This window comes from Gekko japonicus, unplaced genomic scaffold (genome assembly GCF_001447785.1).
Source record: "Gekko japonicus isolate JY-2015 unplaced genomic scaffold, Gekko_japonicus_V1.1 scaffold4643, whole genome shotgun sequence".
Taxonomy (NCBI): Eukaryota; Metazoa; Chordata; class Lepidosauria; order Squamata; family Gekkonidae; genus Gekko; species Gekko japonicus.
Window position 1 is genome coordinate 8,247 of NW_015177153.1, and position 17,512 is coordinate 25,758.

Below are 17,512 nucleotides of genomic sequence, written 5' to 3' on the forward strand. Positions count from 1 at the left end.
TTCCTTCCTTCCTTCCTTCCTTCCTTCCTTCCTTCCTTCCTTCCTTACCTTTTTCTGCCTAAAACCATAGAGTTTCCCCCCAAAAGCAGAGCGTTGCTGTGTGACGTCCTGACGTGACAGCAGCAGGTAGAAGCCTGAAACCCCCACTCAGACCCGGGGGTCTGGCAACCCTACCTGAGCAGAATAGAACTGCTGTAATCTTCAAATGGGCAAAGGGCAGTGCCAGACCCTGCGCGGCTCCAGATTGCTGCTGAGCAGGGCTTCCTGGGTTAATGAGCTCACGTGCACAGCTTAGAGCAGGGGTGTCAAACTCATTTGTTACGAGGGCCGTATCTGACATAAATGTCACTTTGTCAGGCCGGGCCATGTGTGCCATAAAACATAATGCCAGGTACCGGAGATATAAATTGTATAAAGGAGAGCAGCTGGTAAGCTCCAAGTTGGCGTATCCTCAATTCAAGGCCCCGTGGGACTGGGAGGGGGGTGCAAAGGAAAGCCCACGCAGGCAGACAGGAGAGGCAACAGTGCAGCGCTGGGCAGGTGCTCCCACAATGTTTCACTGCTGCAGACTAGGCTGTTCTGCTGTGCTGAATCCACAGTTTAGTGACTCCGCCCACTCCCCCCCCCAGCACTCCCTCCCTTGCATCAGTTGCTTGCGGGCCGCCTAAGAGCTCTGGACGGGCCAATAATGGCCCCCGGGCCTTATGTTCGACACCCCTGGCTTAGAGGGAACACCGTAGGGTTTCCGAGGCAAGAGCTGGAAAGCAGTGGTTTGCCTTTGCCTGCCTCTGCGTAGCAACCCTGGACTTCCTTGGTTATCTCTCATCCAAGGACTAACCAGGGCGACCCTGGTTAGCTTCTGCGCTCTGACGAGATCAGGCTAGCCTGGGCTATCAGCTAAGCTGTTTTATTTTGGGCCGCTGAAACAGACTCTAAATACCGACTCAAAACTTCTTACGTGTTTTGGAAATTCAGCATCCGTAAATGTGAGGGAGTGAGGTAGGTAGCAGATATCTCTCTCTCCTTTTGGCATCCAGAGGCCAACGAATGGGGAGGACGTTCACATGAGACCGCGCACAAGAGCGACACGTCGAGGTGTCCGAGTTTTCAAGGCTGGAAGCCAACATTCCAGTTGACCTGTGAGACTGTCCAGGGTCCCATGCGTCAGCGTAACAATTTCTGCACTGTGAATTGATATTGTCCTTTTCTCTGGCAGGGAAGGAGCCATCCACATTCCCAATCCTCACCTTGAGAAGATAAAAGAGGACTTCCTGTATCACTTTGCTCTTGGCACCGCTACCCACGACTTCCCTGCCTTATTCGGAGACGTCAAAGTAAGAGAAGTGCTGTCCCATAGGAGTCAAAATTAGTATTTCTTATTCATTTATTTCTTATTTGATTTATACCCCACCCTCCCCGCTGGAGCAGGCTCAGGGCAGCTTACATAAAATGAAGTGGCTAAAACAGCAATATAAATAATATCTTAAAAGCTTAAAAACAACATAAGGTGCCGGTGAGCAATTTAAGTGGCGGTGGCGAGAACCGGGTAGCATCAACATGCTAGTGAATGAAGTCGGTAATTGATTTTAAAATCGGCAAAGCTCAGGCTGTTGGTGATGGTATTGGGCACAGGGCCTTGATACATTGGGTGCGGCTCCTTAACTAAAGGCCTGGCGGAAGAGCTCCGTCTTGCAGGCCCTGTGGAATTGTAAAAGGTCCCGCAGGGCCCTGTCACGATTGCCCAAGCGGGCGGGCAAGGCACGGAGTATCCAGTAAACACAGACAGAGTTCAGGGCACCGGAGAGGCAGGAAAAAAAAAACACAGTCCAAGATATCAAATTATTTGCAGAGTTTCAGGGTTACCGGAGCTTCGTAGTTAGAGGTATAAAGCCGTTGTCCAGAGTCCAGTTACAAATTCCAGGGTCGAGAAGCCAGAAGACAATGTCACCCAGTCCGTACTCCAAAATATCCGAGGGAGTCAAACAAGGAGTCAGGAAACCAGATGCAAAGTCAGAGGTGCCGCGATGTAATCATGCGATCAGTTGCCAGCACAAGGTGGATAGTGCAGACGGCTTCCTTAAAAGCCTGTTCCCTGTGTTATTAATTACTGGCTGATTAATGAGTCCTGGCTCCAGTTAATACCCTGGAGTCAGAGTACGTCTCCCATGCATGCGTGCTTCTCCACGCCTGGTTGTCAAATCCCGTCTCCTTTGGTCTCGTAAACGAGCAACAGGTGGAGGGGGATCATAGGGTGTGGAGCTGGTGCTCGGCTCAGCAGGAGCGGCTCCAGGTGTGAACCCTTCTGACAGCCGGTGTTCATCCTCTGCAAAACGTACGTCCAGGGGTGCAGGGAGCTCTTCCTTGGAGGAGGAAGGTGCAGAGTCCTCGGGATCGGGGTCCACTGGGTTGGACGGCACGGTGGGCATGACAGGCCCTGAGGTCTTCCGGGAGCTCGTTCCACCAGTGCGGAGCCGCTGCTGAGAAGGCCCTGGCCCTAGTTGATGCCAACCTGACATCTTTAGGGCCCAGAAGGGCCAGACGGTTTGGGGATCCTGGCTGCAGTGCTCTCTGGGGAGCATGTGGGGAAAGGTGGTCCCTCAGGTAGGTAGGCCCCTGACCATAAAGGGCTTTAAAGGTAAGCACCAGCACCTTGAAGCAAATCAGGTATGCTATAGGCAACCAGTGCAGAGCTTTTAGCGCAGGCTGAATGTGCTCCTGCATGGGGAGACCCTCTCTCATCCTGCACGTTTACGTACCTTTGATTTCTGAATGTCAGGTGTGAATAGAAGAATGAGGCATGCTGGGACTTCCCTTGGGTTTTCACAGTATCAAATACCATCTTAAGCGTGAAGGAAAAGACTTGCTCTGTGGCTTCTTGTCCCATATAAAGTGTCTCATTCTATAGCTTAAATCAGGTGTTCCCAGTCTTTTCGACCCAGCAAGCACCTTTGAAATTGCTGGGTGCAACCTCAAAATGGCTGCCGCAGGAGGCGGACCCAATGGCAAAATGGCTGCCACAGGAGGCGGGCCTAACTGCAAAATGGCTGCCGCGGGAGGCAGAGCTGATTACAAAATGTCAGGGACTGAAGGTGATGCTTAATTGCAGTAGTAACTCTTCACCTTTTCAGCAGAAGCTCTGTTTAACACGATGTATTGTTTTAAAATACTTTCTTGTATACACACAGTTTACCTTCAGTCACATAGCGACCATCCTTGTGCTGTGAGGGCAGCTGATTTCAAGGCAACGTTTAAAAAACATCTGCACAGCTAATTAGATCTCCAGTGGCCAAGGAGAAGCCCTGTGGGGCAAAAGCCCCCTCTGGCCACTCCCTGAAACACTTGGCGGGCACCAGAAAAAATGTTGATGCATGCCATGCCCCCCCAGCCCAAGGCCACTGCGTTGGGGACCCCTGGCTTAAGTGCTGTTATGGTTAAACCCAGGGCTCTTTTTTGTAGAAAAAGCCCAGCAGGAACTCATTAGCATAATTGGCCACACCCAACAGCAGAAACATATTAGCATATTAGGCCATACCCCTGACAGCACAGGTCATTAGCATATGAGACCACACCCCTGTGTTACCAGAAGTGTGGTCATCCAGTCACACCCACCTTTTGCTTCTTATTCTGTTTACCGCGGCTACAAGGAGGCCTAAGCCAATATAAAACAATTTAAAACCATTTAAAATCACTACAATACTCATTGTAGTCGCAACAGATAAGTCTGTCGTTTTACAATCTCAGGATGTTTTTCTCCCACCCCCCCCATTATTTATTTATGGCTTTTCCATTACAACAAACAAACAATCAAACAAAACAAAAAAATGTTCTTCTTTTTACATATTATTTGTTGGAGTATACATTATACAGTTTTCCCCATCCATTTGTTTACTGTATTCCACCTTTTCATAAATACATTATCATCTCTCCCTGCTAACATCAAATTTAATCTATCCATTTCCACTAATTCAAGGATCTTTCCCATTATCTCTTCTTTTTAGGTATTAAATCCGTTTTCCTTTTTTTTTTTTGCCCCTAGGATTTTAAATACCGTGAGAATATAAAGCATAACCTCACGCTCGTCTCTTTTAATTCCTTCTGGCATCAGGATGTTTTTCAATGCCATTGGATGTCTTCCTTTGAATATGCTCCGGTAGGGCCATAGCATTCTAATGGTTTTGCTCTCTTGGTGTATTGCCCCGCCCTGCTAGTTCGTATGCGTCGGAGGAAGCCCCTCTCGGATGAAGAACTTCATCTCCTTCATTGCGGAAGACCTGGGAATCGGCAGCCCCGGTTCTGACCACCCCAATATCTGCGCCGGAACAGATCGCTACGCCATGTACAAAGTGGGCCCAGTGCTGTCGGTCAGTGTAAGTACGCGAAAGATTCAGATCTGTGAGGTGGCTGCGTCAATCAAAAACGCACCCGTCTTTAGATTCAGGCGGGCAGCCGTGTTAGTCTGAATCAGCAGAACAAAGTTTGAGTCCAGAGGCACCTTTCAGACCACTGCTTTAATTACAGTCCGTGACCAGAATACAAACAAGTAAGAAAAAGAATGACTGTAGCCTGATAAAATATAAAAATTAAGGTATGCAAATATTAAAGTGTCTAAAAGTAATTGAAACTAATACAAATGCAGCAATTTCTAACCTAACTACATAAAAATGTAGATGTAGAATACAATCAGCTACCATCTTCCACATTAAGTTGGGAAACATATATAGGACGCAATTTAATCACCTGGGAGCAGAATTTAGCAACTTTCCAGGTGACCTCTATACTCACATCAGAGAGAAGTATGTTAATAATCCCAGAGTCGGAGGTGTCAGGACAGAGCTCAAGTAACGGGGAGATAAGGGCCAACGAAGCTTAATTCTGGGTATAAGCTTTCATGTGCATGCACCCAAACGCTTCCACCCAGAATAAAACTTTGTTGGTCTTACAGGAGCCACTGGACTCAACTTCAGTGCTTGATGTGAAATTGCGTTGATTGTATCTAATTCTTTGGATGTGTGAATGCAGTGTTCCTGTATTCTCTTCTGAAGAAGCGATTGTGAAATGATTTTCAAGTCGACGGCATCGTCAAGGAGGAACACCCACACCCTGTATTGGCAAGAACCACACACACCATCAATACTCCCTCTAAGCTGTGGAGTCTTGTGAGCAAAAATTCTACTTTGTGAGCTACTGGCATGAAAGTTGCGAGCGATTTGGCTACTGCATAAATGAGTTTGCTCTGGAGCCCTCCTTCCTGAGCGAAGGCAAAAATGTGTGAGCCGGAGGCTAAAGAACTGTGAGCTGGCTCACACTAACTCAGCTTAGAGGGAACACTGCACACCATTCCAAGTGTATTTGACAAAGTGTGCGTGCACACAAAAGCGCATACCTTGAACAAACCTTTGCTGGTCTTCAAGGTGCCGCTGGACTCTAAATTTGTTCAGCTACTTCAGACCAAGATGGCTGGCCACCTGGATCTAACCCTATATGTTAGTATTAATCGTGGCCCTTTGGCCTTTTCTCTCTCTCTCTTTCATTTCAGCATGGAATGGGGATCCCTTCGATTGCCATCATGTTGCATGAACTGATCAAGCTCCTTTATTACGCCAAGTGCTCCAATGTGATCATTGTCCGCATCGGCACATCAGGTGGAATAGGTATTTCTCGAAAGCCTTAATTACTTCTTCTTTAATGAAAAATGTAGTTTACATGTATCGGTGTGCAAGGACTGAACGAAATTGTGAAACGTAGGGGCCTTTCTCTCCTCCCCCCCATTTTAAATGTAGGTTTGGAGCCGGGGTCTGTAGTGATCACCAGGCAGTCCGTGGACGCCACCTTCAAGCCTCAGTTAGAACAGGTTATCCTGGGGAAGTCGGTCTTCCGCAGCACAGCCCTAGACAAGGAACTGGCTGAAGAGCTGATGGAGTGTGGCAAGGAACTGAAGCAGTTCAACACCGTCACGGGGAACACGATGTGCACCCTGGACTTCTACGAAGGTAAGGCTGCTACCATGCAAACCTACCAGTTTGGTGTAGTGGTTAAGTGTGCGGGTTCTAATCTGGGAGAACCAGGTTTGATTCCCCACTCCTCCACTTGCACCTGCTGGGTGACCTTGGGCAAGCCATAGTTCTGTCCGAGCTGTTCTTGAAAGAGCAGTTTCTGTCAGAGCTCTCTCAGCCTCCCCTACCTCACAGGGTGTCTGTTGTGGGGAGGGGAAGGGAAAGGAAAGGAGTTTGTAAGCCGCTCTGAGACTCCTTTGGGTAGTGAAGGGCGGGGTATAAATCCAATCTCTTCTTCTTCATCATCTGCCTGTTTGTGTGAACAGTTTTGCTTAGAAACAAAACATCTTGATTACCAGATGCTGAGCTAAAGATCTTCTATTTGTGCGGGCTTAAAGGCACACAAAACGGAGAAACAGTTAAAATCAGACTATCTGGATCACTAAATAGAGAAAGAGTGGGTCGTCCCCCCCACACACGGAGGTTGTGAAATAAAGCTGTCCCTTAGAGTTGCCATTTATGGGGGGGGGCAATTAGTTTCCCTGTAAAAAAGAATTACAAAACTGGCATACGGGGAGGGGAAGCAGCTAGTTTTCAGGAAGTTTGTTAAGGAAAGTTTGGTTGACCACACTACTTAGCTATTTGTAAGGTAGAGCAGGCTCCGCAATGTAGTGCCTGTGGGCGCCCCACGGTGCCGTCGTCCCCACCACAAAGAGGTTGTGAAATAAAGCTGTCCCTTAGAGTTGCCATTTGGGGGGGGGGGGCAATAACAGCGTCAAATGTTTCCCTGTAAAAAGGAATTACAAAACTGGCATACGTGGAGGGGAAGCAGCTAGTATACATCCCTTCTCCCTGACACCTGGTTTGCAGGAAGTTTGTTAAGGAAAGTTTGGTTGACCACACTACTTAGCTATTTGTAGGGTAGAGCAGGCTCCGCAATGTAGTGCCTGTGGGCGCCCCACGGTGCCCGAAGAAGAGGAAGAGATTGGATTTATACCCCGCCTTTCACTACCCGAAGGAGTTTCCGAGCTGCTTACAATCTCCTTTCCCTTCCCCTCCCCGCAACAGACACCCTATGAGGTAGGTGGGGGCTGAGAGAGCTCTCTTGAGAACTGCCCTTGAGAGAACAGCTCTGCGAGATCTTGTGACTGACCCAAGGTCACACCAGCAGCTGCATGTGGAGGAGTGGGGAATCAAATCCAGTTTTGGGTTAGTACCGCCTCTTGCAACAGCCAATGTTCCCTCTAAGCTATGGAGTCTTGTGAGCAAAAATTCTACTGGGTGAGCTACTTGTATTAAAGGTGTGAGCGAGTGATTTGGCTGCGGCATCAAATAGTTTGCTCTGGAGCCCTCCTTCCTGAGCTAAGACAAAAATGTGTGAGCCAGAGGCTAAAAAACTGTGAGCTAGCTCACACTAACTCAGCTTAGAGGGAACACTGGCGACACCCATATTGTGGCTATGCCCACCACGCCTGCGTCAGACAGAATTCAGAAGGTGGCCACAGACTCAAAAAGGTTGGGGACCCCTTTTGTAGAGACTTCAGTGTGCATATAAAAATCTGCGTTTCCTGCGTCCTTGTAGGCCAGGCCCGCCTGGATGGTGCGATCTGCTCGTACAGCGAAGAAGAGAAAATGCAGTATTTGAAATCAGCTTATGAGGCTGGAGTGAGGAATATCGAGATGGAATCGTCTGTTTTTGCGGCCCTGTGCAACCTCAGCGGCCTCAGAGGTAGTGGCGTGGGCGTGGCCTTACTTCATTCTTCTGTTTCCAATATATTTAATTTAGACTGGCAACGGGGATGTTTATAATACTGCTTTTCGGTACTTACCTTTTCAGCATTTGCAGTAGGATTTTTTTTTTTAGGCATAATTGCTGGCGCCATAGAGACCTAGGCTGTACGCTGTACAGTGTGAAACATGCAGGGACAAAAGAGGGGAAGCCCTGCAGTGTTTAAAAAGAGCACGATTCCCACCCTCGCAATTAAAATGACACGGGCGTTTTATTCATTCATTCATCTACTTTATAGACCGCCCTCCCCTTCAGGTAGGGCATGGGGTGGTGAACAACATTTCAGTAAATTACAATCAGACTAGGGCTGCCAAATTGGGCCAGGGGGCGGGGAAACCCCCGCTTTGGAGGCCCGATTTAAATCCCTAATAAATTCTTTTAAATTTTATTTCAACTATATTTTAAGACCAATTTAAACATTATAAGAGAAAACAGAATCAAATCAAATTCCACCCACCCCTTTCCACTATACTGGTAGACCTGTCCCCCAGAGAACAGGTTTACCGAACCCAATCCACTATTAGGGCTGCCAAATCCCCTTGGGGGACGAATTTCCCCCCGCTTTGGAGGCCCGATTTCCGCCCCCGCGGAATTGGGCCCCGGGGGAAAACCCACGCCCGCATGCACGTCACAGGGAAGTGACGTAGAGTTTTCCCCTCAAATGGCTGTGGCCCCGCCCCTAGCGTGCCCGGTGTCATGACGTCACTTCCCTGTGACGTGCATGTGGCGTGTGCGCGCACACGCCGGGAGCCGGGCTGGAGTCCCCCGCCACAAGGGTGCCATTTGGCAACCCTAAATCAGACTCAATAAACAGTTAAAATCCAGTAGCTATTTCAAGATGGCGCTTCAAGACCAATCCCTATCGTTATCCCATAAGGGAGGGCAAAAGGAAGAGAGAGAAAGGGGAGAGACGAGGCTTGGTGGCAAAGCATTGCTGTCCTCAGTCATAGGCCTGGCGGAACATCTCTGCCTTACCGGCCCTGCAGGACCATGCCAAGTCCCACAGGGCATGGATACCCTTTGGCAGAGAGTTCCACCGGGCCAGCGCCAAGGCTGAGAAGGCCCTGGTTCCGGTTGAGGACACCTGGATATCTTTTGGGCCAAAGGTCACCAGAAGGTTCTTCTCTCCAGAGTGTAATGCTCTTCTCAGGGTATACCAGGAGAGGTGGTCCCGTAGATACATCGGTCCCAGACCGTTTAGGGCCTTAAAAGTTAAGTTGAATACCTAAAAGTTAGGTTGAATACCTAATCCGGTATTCAACCTGGTGCCAGTGCAGTTGGCGGAGCACTGGTTGAATATGTGGTGAGAGTGCGGTTCTGTGAGACCCTGCGCCACTGCGTTCTGGACTCGTTGTAATTTCCGGGTCAGTCTCAAGGGTAGTCCTGCGTAGAGCAAGTGGCAGTCGTCTAACCTGGAGGTGACTGTTGCATGGATTACTGTACCAGTAATCTGTACCAGGGAGCTGCGGTGGCTCAAGTGGTTAAGACGCTGAACTGCAGGCTGTGGAAGGTCAGTAGTTCAGCAGTTCGAGACCCGGGTGCCGCATGACGGAGTGAGCTCCCGTCTCTAGTTCCAGCTCCTGCCAACCTAGCCGTTCGAAAGCAAGACATTGCAAGTAGATAAATAGGTACTGCTTCGGTGGGAAGGTAACAGCGTTCCGTGCGCCTTGGTGTTTAGTCATGCCGGCCACATGACCACGGAAACGTCTTCGGACAGCGCTGGCTCTTCGGCTTGGAAACGGAGATGAGCACCGCAACCCTAGAGTCGGACTCGACTGGCTTTCGAGCAAGGGAGACCTTTACCTTTACCTAATCTGTACCAGGGAACCCTTTCTGCTCAACCTCTCTGCTCAACAGCCTTGGCATATCTGCCAGGGAACCCTCAGAGGTGTGATTCTGAGGCATGCTCTAGGTCCTACGGAGAATCATCCAGGCTTAGACGGGCCTGAGCTTGTCAGATCTCAGAAGCGAAGCAATTTCAGCCAAGGTTAATCCTTGGATGGGAGAACACCTAGGGAATCTAGGGTTGCTTTGCAGAGGCAGACGATGGCAAACCATCTCTGCTCATCTCTTGCCTTGAAAGCCCCATGAGGGGTCATCCTGGGCCAATTGTGACCAGAGGTCATTTTGGGGGGGATCGCGGGGGATCGCAGTTCCCCCGGGTGAGGTACGGGGGGGCACATGACGAAGCCCCACCCCCTGCTTCCGGCCGCCCCGCTTCCGGCGCTCATTCAGCCAGGAGGAGGCAGGAGAAGAGGGAGGGTAAGTTGCTTCCTCCCTGCCTCTCCCCACCCCTGCCTGCCTGGGGCCAGGGAGGGCCTTTCCTTGCACTCCCGCCAGCCTTGCAGGTCCACTGCCGGGCCTTATGATGTCAGGGGGTGTGGCATATGCTAATGAGTTATGCTAATGAGTTCCCTTAGCTCCTTTTCTACGAAACGACCCCTGATTGTGACTTGACAACACTTTATAGGAATGGAGACTTCACAATGGGGCACACCCAACGTTCTCCTGTGGCTCTGCATTATGGGAGATCACGACTGGTGGGCAAGATGTCCCTTAGGGACACCCGACTGCAGTTATCTTCCCACTGAGGGGCCTCTGAGAAACTTCCAACGAATCCTAGGGCTCCCTCAAAGCCAGGCTGAGCACCAGAGGTATAAAAGCGGCATAAAAGTTACTTAACAAAGCAGTCGGAGAGTGATTCAGCAAGAACACAACTTTATTCTTCAACTCGAACACAACTCCAACACGGATCAACATCTGATAGCCAGAACAGCCTTTACATTGCAGCTGTCCTGCTTTTAAACATTCCCGGCTAATGTAGCCACACCCACTGTACAAATACCAACCAATAAGGTTGTTCACATAAGGACCAATCACGGATGTTCCCGCTCAGGGAGCTTGCTTGAAAGTGATTGGTTAGGTGCTTCCTGGGCTAGTAACACGATTGGATGGATTTGGATCCTAGCCCAGGACGAAGCTTTACATTACACTTCAATTAGATGTTTCACAACATATCATGCATTCAAGGCACCTTTGAATACACTACAGCTGCATAAATTAGTTTGCCCTGGAGCTATCCTTCCAGAGCGAAGACAAAAATGTGTGAGCCGGAGGCTAAAAAAACTTGTGAGCTAGCTCACATTAACTCAGCTTAGAGGGAACACTGCTCATAAGTATAGTTAGGAAACAGGCCTTTCCAAGATAGCTTGAGAAGTTTACCAGATCCTCTCTCAGTTGAAGAATAAAAAACGTTACAGTGCCTGATCTAGCTCTAATATAGAACTCGTCCGAAAGCTGTTGTCATAGGTTAATGTCTCTTCCATAGCTTCTTCTTTTAATTTAAATTAAGTTTATTTAATATTCCAGGGAGTGGAGTAAACTTTAACAGTAAAATTCATAAAAACAGAGATATAATCAACAGGAATTCATGGCAGGGAAGGTTAACATTGGCCCCAGTCACACGGGCCGGATATCGCGGGGGGAGGTGTGACTAATTGCCCCGGCACAGTTTGATCTGCGATTACGTGATCAGATGTGCCAGTGGCACACCACAGGTCCTTTCCTCAGCACCGGCAGGTAAACGAGGGTGGCGATCACACGACGATCCTGCAGCGCGGCAAAGAAGCAGCGCAATCACACCAGCAATGGCTAGGTGCCGCTGCCGTGACAAACGGGGTCATTTTTTTAAAAGCCGAAATGGCACTTTCGCTTCCCTCTTTGTGCGCATGTGCCGTTGGGTGCTTGTGCGCATCTTGTGGAGACTTGGGGAGAAAAAATCCTGTTTGTGAAGGGGACATGGGCGGGTGCCGGATGCCGCCACCGGAAACGCGATCAGACGCCAGCCCTTGCCCCGCGGTTTCCGGAAACTAGTACCTCGGAGGTACCAGTTTTTAACCCCGCATCTTCGGCGGGAAGCCTCGGGTTCGCCACGGGAGCTCTACACTTCCCAGATGTTGTGGTGTGATCGCGCCTGGAAAATCCACCTATCTTCCGTCTCTGTAGCGTGGCTAATGCTCCGTGTGACCGCAGCCATTACATCTCAGGTTTGATCAGACAGTTGCCCTCATAAAATATTTTGGGATCCACCCCACACCGCAGGAGAAGGACCTCTTCTGCAGCCTCCTTCCCTAAAGTCCTTGGGGCCTGCTAACAAGAGAAAAGAAGAGAAACACCCCAAATTCACATACAAACTAAGGGGGGAAAGGAAGAGGCCAGAGCAACGGGCTCACCATCCCAAATTCATATACAGACTGAGGGGGAAGAAGGGGGAAAGGCCTTAGGCAGAGGGCTCTCCTTCCCCAAACCACTTCACAGATAAAAATGACAGGTAAAACCAATGACTCTGCAAGAAAAATTTACTAGATCATCCCCTGCCACAGTGCCTTCGTTACAGTGGGAGAAAAAGATAATTATTTAGGAACAAATCTAATACTAACTGTAGAATAGCATTCCTACTAACTAACTGTATTCATAGGTGCCACCTTTTTGATTTTGAGTTTATTGGGGGGGGGTTTAAGGAGTCACAAATCTGGATACAGAGCTTGAATATTTCCACTAAAACAGCTGTTATCTTTCTATCCTTTTTTGTCCTTGTATTCCCCGGTCACTTTAATATGTTCTGATTCCTATTCTTGTAACGCATCCTCAGAAGGATTTTCTCCTCCTACACCTGGGGATTCATATACCATCTTTTTTTTAAATAACAACCTCCAGAATATTTCATATCTGTAGCCGTATTCCCCTCTGGACCAAACATTCCCTGCAGTTAATTTCTTTATGCGATGTTTCTAACTGGTTTCTAACTGGTTTGATGCAGCTTGCTGGGAGCGATATATTGCTTCCTTTCTCTCCCAAGTTATGAGTATTCAGTCTAGGGGTTGATCCTGTTCAGTCCTGAGCAACTAGTGCAGAGCTCTGCCATGATTTGGGAATATTTGAAGGGCGGGGTTGGAATGGAGAACATTTATTCTGACAAATGGGTACTCGAGGTTCCTTGTTCCTTGGTCATCGGAGTGAGCCATAGCCTCCAAAGACCTGGCTCTTTAGAGAGAGAGTGCGCATTACACGACACTGCAGAGATCTCATTGGCCATGGTTAGCTGGCTGATACGCAGTGACGAGCAAAACCAGCAATCAGCACTGGTAGAAGATCTCCCTCTCTATTTTGTTCCTAGGAGTCACTTCACCCATGTGAGGAGACTTCTGAAAAGGGGTATTTCCACAGTAAACTGCTGGTATCCTTCATGGATGCATTTTTTCCTTGTTTCTGTGCCACCGTTTGCTGGAACCCTCCCATCCTTGATGAAATAGGAAAGACTGTGGGTTGGATACGGTCAGTTTCCCCCCCCCACTAAGACCCAAACTAGATGTTATGGTGGCCACGGGTTTGACCCATGGCTGCTGCCACTGCTTCAGAGAAGAATTTGGCCATTTGGTAAACGCTATGAGGGCCCAAGCCCATGGTGCAGCAGGGGGACTAGGTGACCTTGTCCTGCCCACCCCACTGCTTTCTCGAGTAATGAAGCAATTTGAAAAGGTGCACAGTGTCGGTGGGACACAAGATCACCTGGTCTCTCTGCACTGCAGGCTCAATCAGGAACAGGCCCTGCGTGGCATCTTTTAAATGGTCAACTGTTAAGTCGTTCACTTAACAAAGCAGTCGGAGAGTGATTCAGCAAGAACACAACTTTATTCTTCCACTCGAACACAACTCCAACACGGATCAACATCTGATAGCCAGAACAGCCTTTACATTGCGGCTGTCCTGCTTTTAAACATTCCCGGCTAATGTAGCCACACCCACTGTACAAATACCAACCAATAAGGTTGTTCACATAAGGACCAATCACGGATGTTCCCGCTCAGGGAGCTTGCTTGGAAGTGATTGGTTAGGTGCTTCCTGGGCTAGCAATACTATTGGATGGATTTGGATCCTAGCCCAGGACGAAGCTTTACATTACATTTCAATTAGCTGTTTCACAACATATCATGCATTCAAGGCAGCTTTGACTACACTACACCAACTCTTTTCTAAAATGGCGGCAGTGGTCTTGGGTCAAACCTGTGGTCGCCATAATGTCTAGTTTTGGCCTTGAGTTTCACTATATTCCCTTCCCTACTACATCCCCCATCCTCCATGGTTTGGTTTCTATATATTCCGGTCCCATGATCTTCAACGCAGCCTATTTGAGTGGTAAATTTGAACCTCGCCTTTCTTTTGCCCTGAAGAAAAGCTGCTGAGATCCAGCCCCACGTCATTCCTTGATACTCTCCTCAGTGTTAATTGTGAAGTAAACGTTTTGAGGTCTCTGGTGTTGTTTTATGCATTTGCCAAGGGGCTGTGGTGTGTGTCACACTTCTGAACCGGCTCGAAGGCGACCAGATCACTACACCTCATGAGGTCCTGAAGGAGTACCAGACGAGACCACAGAAGTTGGTGGGACACTTCATCAAGAAGCATCTTGGGAAACAGTGACGTTTCCCCCCCCTCCGTTTGTATTGTCAGTAGAAGCCCAGCACTTCATGATGACCATGGGATTTATAACTGTCGCCTCCATAATCTTCCAGAGCCATATGTTATGATTCAGACTCTCAATTGTATTCATCTTTAATGAGCTTACGAGCATCATTTCTCGTTCGTTATGTCTTGCAAAACTGATATGCTGTTAACTGGGGAAATTGCAGATGAGTAGCCCTGTTCGTCTGTAGCAGCAAAATAAAATAGGATGTCAGCGGTGCTTCAAGGGACTAACATGATTTATTCCAACACAGTTTTATGCTGGAATAAATTTGGTTAGTCGGTACAGTGCCGATGGCCTCTGTTTTTTGTTTTGTTTTTTTTATTAATGGGGGAAATGGTGATGTTCTATTAACAACAACATGCCAGTGCAGCTGTTCCTGGCAACCAGAGAATCATTCCTGTCATAGGCCCTGATCCGAGGGAAGTAACCCAAGTCTCATTCATTTGTTCTTAAGAATGCGTATGCAATCTGTCAGCTCCATGGGACACTCAGGGATGTTGTCAGTGCCTGAAAGCACAATCAACACAAAGCCATTTAGACAGCAGTAATAAGAATTGCTGGTATAAAGTCGTAAAAAGCCCAGTAGCACCTTTGAGGCTAACAAACTTTATGGTAGCACAAGCTTTTGAGAGACACAGCTCTCTTCGTCAGATGCATCTGATGAAGAGAGCTGTGTTTCCCGGAAGCTTGTGCTGCCATAAAGTTGGTTAGTCTTAAAGGTGCTGCTGGGCTTTTAACTGTTTCGCAGCAGCAGACTGACACGGCTAACTCCTCTGGAGGAATAAAGCCAACAGCAAAAAAATTAACTGATTAAAAAATTACATTTAAAAAAAAAGAAGTTAGCAAATAGAAGAAGAAGAGGAGATTGGATTTATATCCCGCCCTTCACTACCCAAAGGAGTCTCAGTACGGCTTACAAACTCCTTTCCCTTCCCCTCCCCACAAGAGACACCCTGTGAGGTAGGTGGGGCTGAGAGAGCTCGTGACAGAAACTGCTCTTTTTCAAGAACAGCTCTTATCAGAACTATGGCTTGCCCAAGGTCATCCAGCCAGGTGCAAGTGGGGGAGTGGGGAATCAAACCCGGTTCTCACAGATTAGGGTCCGTGCACTTAACCACTACACCAAACTGGCAACCAGAAGCATGGTGCCTAAAAGATAAGTGTGCTTTCACATGAAACTCTTGCTATACACTCCTTTCCCCACCCACTCCCAGCAGTTTTTATTTGGGCTTCTGCATCACATCGGGCATTCCCCGACTCCACCTTCAGTTTCCCCAAATCTGCTTTCTGGATGATTCAGGTCAGGCCTGATTCAGATATAAGTGTGTACTTAGGAAGCCCTTGGCATCTAGTTAACGTTCCTGTAAACACATGAAGCTGCCTTATACTGAATCAGACCCTTGGTCCATCAAAGTCAGTATTGTCTACTCAGACTGGCAGCGGCTCTCCAGGGTCTCCAGCAGAGGGCTTTCATATCACCTCCTACTTGGTCCTTTTAACTGGAGATGCCGGGGATTGAACCTGGGGCCTTCTGCATGCCAAGCAGATGCTCTGCCAGTGAGCCACAGCCACACCCCTAATCATAACCAGAGGAACACCTCAGTAATGCCTTCGGTTTCTTCTGGGTATAGAACCCAAGTAATACTGTTAGAGAATCTCTGCTTCTATTTTAAACTTTTTATTAAAGCATAGCTATTGCATTCTTAACATTGACAAAGCCAACAAAACATCGTACCGTGCATCCTTGTTACATAGATGATTAAAGGAGAGCAATTACACGAGTCCATAAAAGTTTCCTACCCTGAAGATCACAAGCAAGAAGCCCCTTCTGAGAAGAAGCTCTCGATCCCATTTATAGGATTTTAATATAATCTCCTAACAATAGCCAACTCTCCCACTTAGTAGGGCATGCATTTCTAGCTAGCTCATAACTTCAAACACCGTACAAGGTTCTCTATAGAAGTGTCTTCTTCAAATACCTAAAAAACATTCATTCTTGCCACTTTATATCTTTAAAAGGCCCATTCAAAAACAGTAGTTACAAGATTCTCTTGCATATGGATATCTTTCGGCCCTCAGCCAAGACACTCCGTCTTTGAACTATATCTCCACTTTTGGAATGGTTTACCACGATTATCTATTTATAATCTCTACTGGATTGTATTAATACTGGGAAATGTTTATTTTAATATTGAATGCCAATAAAAGGTATTTGACATCGCCTATATCTCCACTTCTGTGAAGCTGGACGTTCTCACCATCCTTAGACGTTTCTGTGCGTGGAGCACAACAAATTGTAAGAACATAAGAGAAGCTCAGTCAATCCTAAAAGAAATCAACCCTGACTGTTCCCTGGAAGGCCAGATAATGAAACTGAAGCTCAAATACTTTGGCCACCCAATGAGAAGGGAGCACTCACTGGAGAAGACCCTGATGCTGGGATAGATTGAAGGTCAAAGAAGACGGGGACGGCAAAGGATGAGATGGTTAGACAGTGTCAAAGATGCAACGAACATGAAATTGAGCCAACTTCAGAGGACGGCGGAAGACAGAAAGGCCTGGCGGGAGCTGGTCCATGGGGTCGCGAAGAGTCGGACTCGACTGTGCGACTGAACAACAACAACAAGAGAAGCCAATGTTGGATCAGGCGAATGGGCCATCCAGTCCAACACTCTGTCACACAGTGGCCAAAAATACCAGGTGCCATCAGGAGGTCCAGCAGGGGGGCCAGGACACTAGAAGCCCTCCCACTGTTGCCCCCTCCCAAGCACCAAAAATACAGAGCATCACTTGCCCCAGACTGAGAGCTCCCATCTATACCTTGTGGCTAATAGCCACTGATGGACCTCTGCTCCATATGCCTATCTAATTCCCTCTTGAAGCCGTCCATGCTTGTAGCTGCCACCACCTCCTGCGGCAGTGAATTCCATGTGTTAATCACTCTTTGGGTGAAGAAGGACTTCCTTTAATCTGTTCTAACCTGACTTCTCAGCAATTTCATGGAGTGCCCACGAGTTCTTGTATTGTGAGAAAGGGAGAAAAGGAGCTCTTTCTCTACCTGCTCTGTCCCATGCATAATCTTATAAACCTCGATCATGTCACCCCTCAGCCGTCGTTTCTCTATTAATAATGGGCTGGACGGCTTCTGCTCTACACGAGGCCATATAATCATGCAACTACTTTGTCTTCTTGTCCCTCCCCAAGGCT

The 17,512-nt window shown here is 48.1% G+C and overlaps 1 protein-coding gene across 1 annotated transcript in view; it reads left to right on the forward strand.

Annotated features, from left to right (window-relative positions):
- The window catches only part of LOC107124844 (uridine phosphorylase 1-like), a 15,669-nt gene extending 781 nt beyond the window's left edge, over positions 1-14,888 (forward strand). Inside the window, exons 2-7 of the mRNA XM_015428347.1 lie at positions 1,217-1,334; positions 4,209-4,367; positions 5,537-5,651; positions 5,781-5,990; positions 7,576-7,722; positions 14,120-14,888. Coding sequence (XP_015283833.1) covers positions 1,217-1,334; positions 4,209-4,367; positions 5,537-5,651; positions 5,781-5,990; positions 7,576-7,722; positions 14,120-14,259 — 889 coding nt within the window. The 3' untranslated portion in view covers positions 14,260-14,888. The remainder of the gene's footprint in view (positions 1-1,216; positions 1,335-4,208; positions 4,368-5,536; positions 5,652-5,780; positions 5,991-7,575; positions 7,723-14,119) is intronic.
- Positions 14,889-17,512: the final 2,624 nt, after the last annotated feature.